The 2,288-nt window shown below is 39.2% G+C and overlaps 1 protein-coding gene across 1 annotated transcript in view; it reads left to right on the top strand.

Annotated features, from left to right (window-relative positions):
• Positions 1-2,288, top strand: part of IL16 (interleukin 16) — a 47,156-nt gene that overhangs the window by 37,511 nt on the left and 7,357 nt on the right. Inside the window, exon 16 of the mRNA XM_009707799.1 lies at positions 1,456-1,492. Within this exon, the coding sequence (XP_009706101.1) occupies positions 1,456-1,492 (37 nt within the window). The remainder of the gene's footprint in view (positions 1-1,455; positions 1,493-2,288) is intronic.

Genomic DNA, 2,288 nt, shown 5'->3' on the forward strand with positions numbered 1-2,288 from the left:
ATGGACCCATTGGATTGAGTCCAGAGGAGGCCATGAAGATGATCAGAGGGCTGGAGCACCTCTCCTGTGAAGACAGGCTGAGAGGGTTGGGGTTGTTCAGCCTGGAGAAGAGAAGGCTCCGGGGAGACCTTAGAGCAGCCTTCCAGTACCTGAAGGGGCCTACAAGAAAGTTAGGGAGGGGCTTTTTACAAGGGCTTGTAGTGATAGGACAAGGGGCAATGGCTTGAAACTGGAAGAGAGAAGATTTACATTAGATATTGAGAGGAAATTGCTCACAGTGAGGGTGGTGAGGCACTGGCACAGGTTGCCCAGAGAAGCTGTGGATGCCCCATCCCTGGAACTGTTCAAGGCCAGGTTGGATGGGGCTTTGAGCAACCTGGTCTGGTGGAAGGTGTTGCTGCCCATGGCAGGGGGGTTGCAACTAGATGATTTTTAAGGTCACTTCCAACCAAACCATTCTATGATTCTATGAAATTGCAAGGTACATACATATTTGTTGATGAGCTACAGTATTTCAAAACTGAGTGTATATTTGTACATTACTAAATTTCAGTTTCCTCTCCGAGATAGGACAGAAAGACAGTGTTTCACATTTGCATGAGTGTGAGGGATGGTGAGATCTGCATGTTGAAACAAAGTTGTGGTTTGTTTAAAAACGAAACCTCTTTCCCCTGGGTTTAGTAATATGCCAGCAAAAACAAGCAGATCTAATGCAATACAAACACAATCCCCCACAGTTCCCAAGCTGCAGAGGTCAAAATAAAATGATACAGCTCAGACTGAAGTCCATTGTATAGTGTTAATATCCAAGGAAGTTTCAATTCAGCACGTCAAGTAAGGTCACTCTTTTACCATCCCCCAAGAAGAGCGCAGTAGGAACATATTCATCAACAGCTACTAGAAAGTCACCTTTCAGAAGTAAAATTCAGGGAAATAAGTACTTGTTGAACTTATCACTGCATGCAACTTATTATTCTTTAGTACTCAGTTATTCTAAATGATAAGGAGAAAAAAAACATCCTAAGATCAATAAAGTCTATGAAAAGTCAAGCTCTGTTAATGAAGATAACTTCCTCTAGTAAGGCAGTCTGTATATCTCAGGGCAATAGCTCCTTTAAATCCCCAGGAGAGAGGGTTTCTTGTCAGAATGTATTTCAAATCATTAAGAGGTTTTATTACTGCTTTCCTTTTTTAACCTTTACTCCCAAAACATTTTATATTAGTCAGTTTGAGGCCTGCATACCACAGTTTTATGTGGGGGTTCTGCAGACTGTAAGGTTGCTTTTTCATAACCAAGAATGCTTAATTGATATTTTTGACTGTGCTTTGAACTGCATCAATAAAAAGGTAGGTATAACTGCCATCAGTAAAGAGTAAGATTAAACTGGCTGCCTGTAGTGCTTCCAAATTGGCTACTTCATCACTTACTGAATATCTGATGTCCACATCCAACAGCAACAGGACACAAGTGCAACTTTCCAGAAGGACCCTAGTAAGCAGGGGATGGAGAAAGGTTTTGCTGGAATAATAAAGTTGCATAACAAACACCACTCCATTACAGAAAAGCTAAGAAATTGCTCAATTACTGATTTTTTTCAGACCAGTCTTGTTTATTTCTAGACCTTCACTCTCTCTCCTGTTTGTTTTTGATTCCTACTAGTAATCCTGGAGCTTAACTACACAGCACAGAGCACTTCCAGTGTAACAGCAGAGCAGGTGGTAGCTGGGTATCATTGGTTACAAAGGAATCAAGTAATTCCAGAGCATGTGTTAATGATGGCATTTACTGCAACCTCAAACTAATCCTCTCACCCTATGTTTCCAGCCAAAAACAAGAAAGGGAAAGCTCTGAAACTGCAGTAACGATTTACCTTGTCTAGCTTGTGCTTAAGGGCAGAATGCTTCAAGAGAAAAAAGTGTTTAATATGAAGTTAGAGGAAATTTGCTTGACTGGTTTGCAAAAGTCTGCTGACTAACTGATTTTACAAAAATTGAAAATTATAGTAGGCAGTCTTTTAGTTTTATTATAAAAGTTTATTACTAAATTTTTGAGATGTTAAATAGCAATTTTTCACAGTCTGTTTACAAATGTAACCATAAAATATCATGCCAGCACTCTTGAAATATAGAATAAATTAAGTCCTACAATGTTTACATCCCAAGCAGAAGTGAAAGCTTGATTTCTATTCAGCATTTCTTTTCAGATTAAAAACAAATGAAAATACGTTGGGGTTTTTTTCAGATTCATATATTGTGGTTTGTATAATTACCTTCTGACACATTTCTAT

The sequence above is a fragment of the Cariama cristata genome, unplaced genomic scaffold, assembly GCF_000690535.1.
Source record: "Cariama cristata isolate BGI_N322 unplaced genomic scaffold, ASM69053v1 scaffold1709, whole genome shotgun sequence".
In the NCBI taxonomy this organism is placed as follows: domain Eukaryota; kingdom Metazoa; phylum Chordata; class Aves; order Cariamiformes; family Cariamidae; genus Cariama; species Cariama cristata.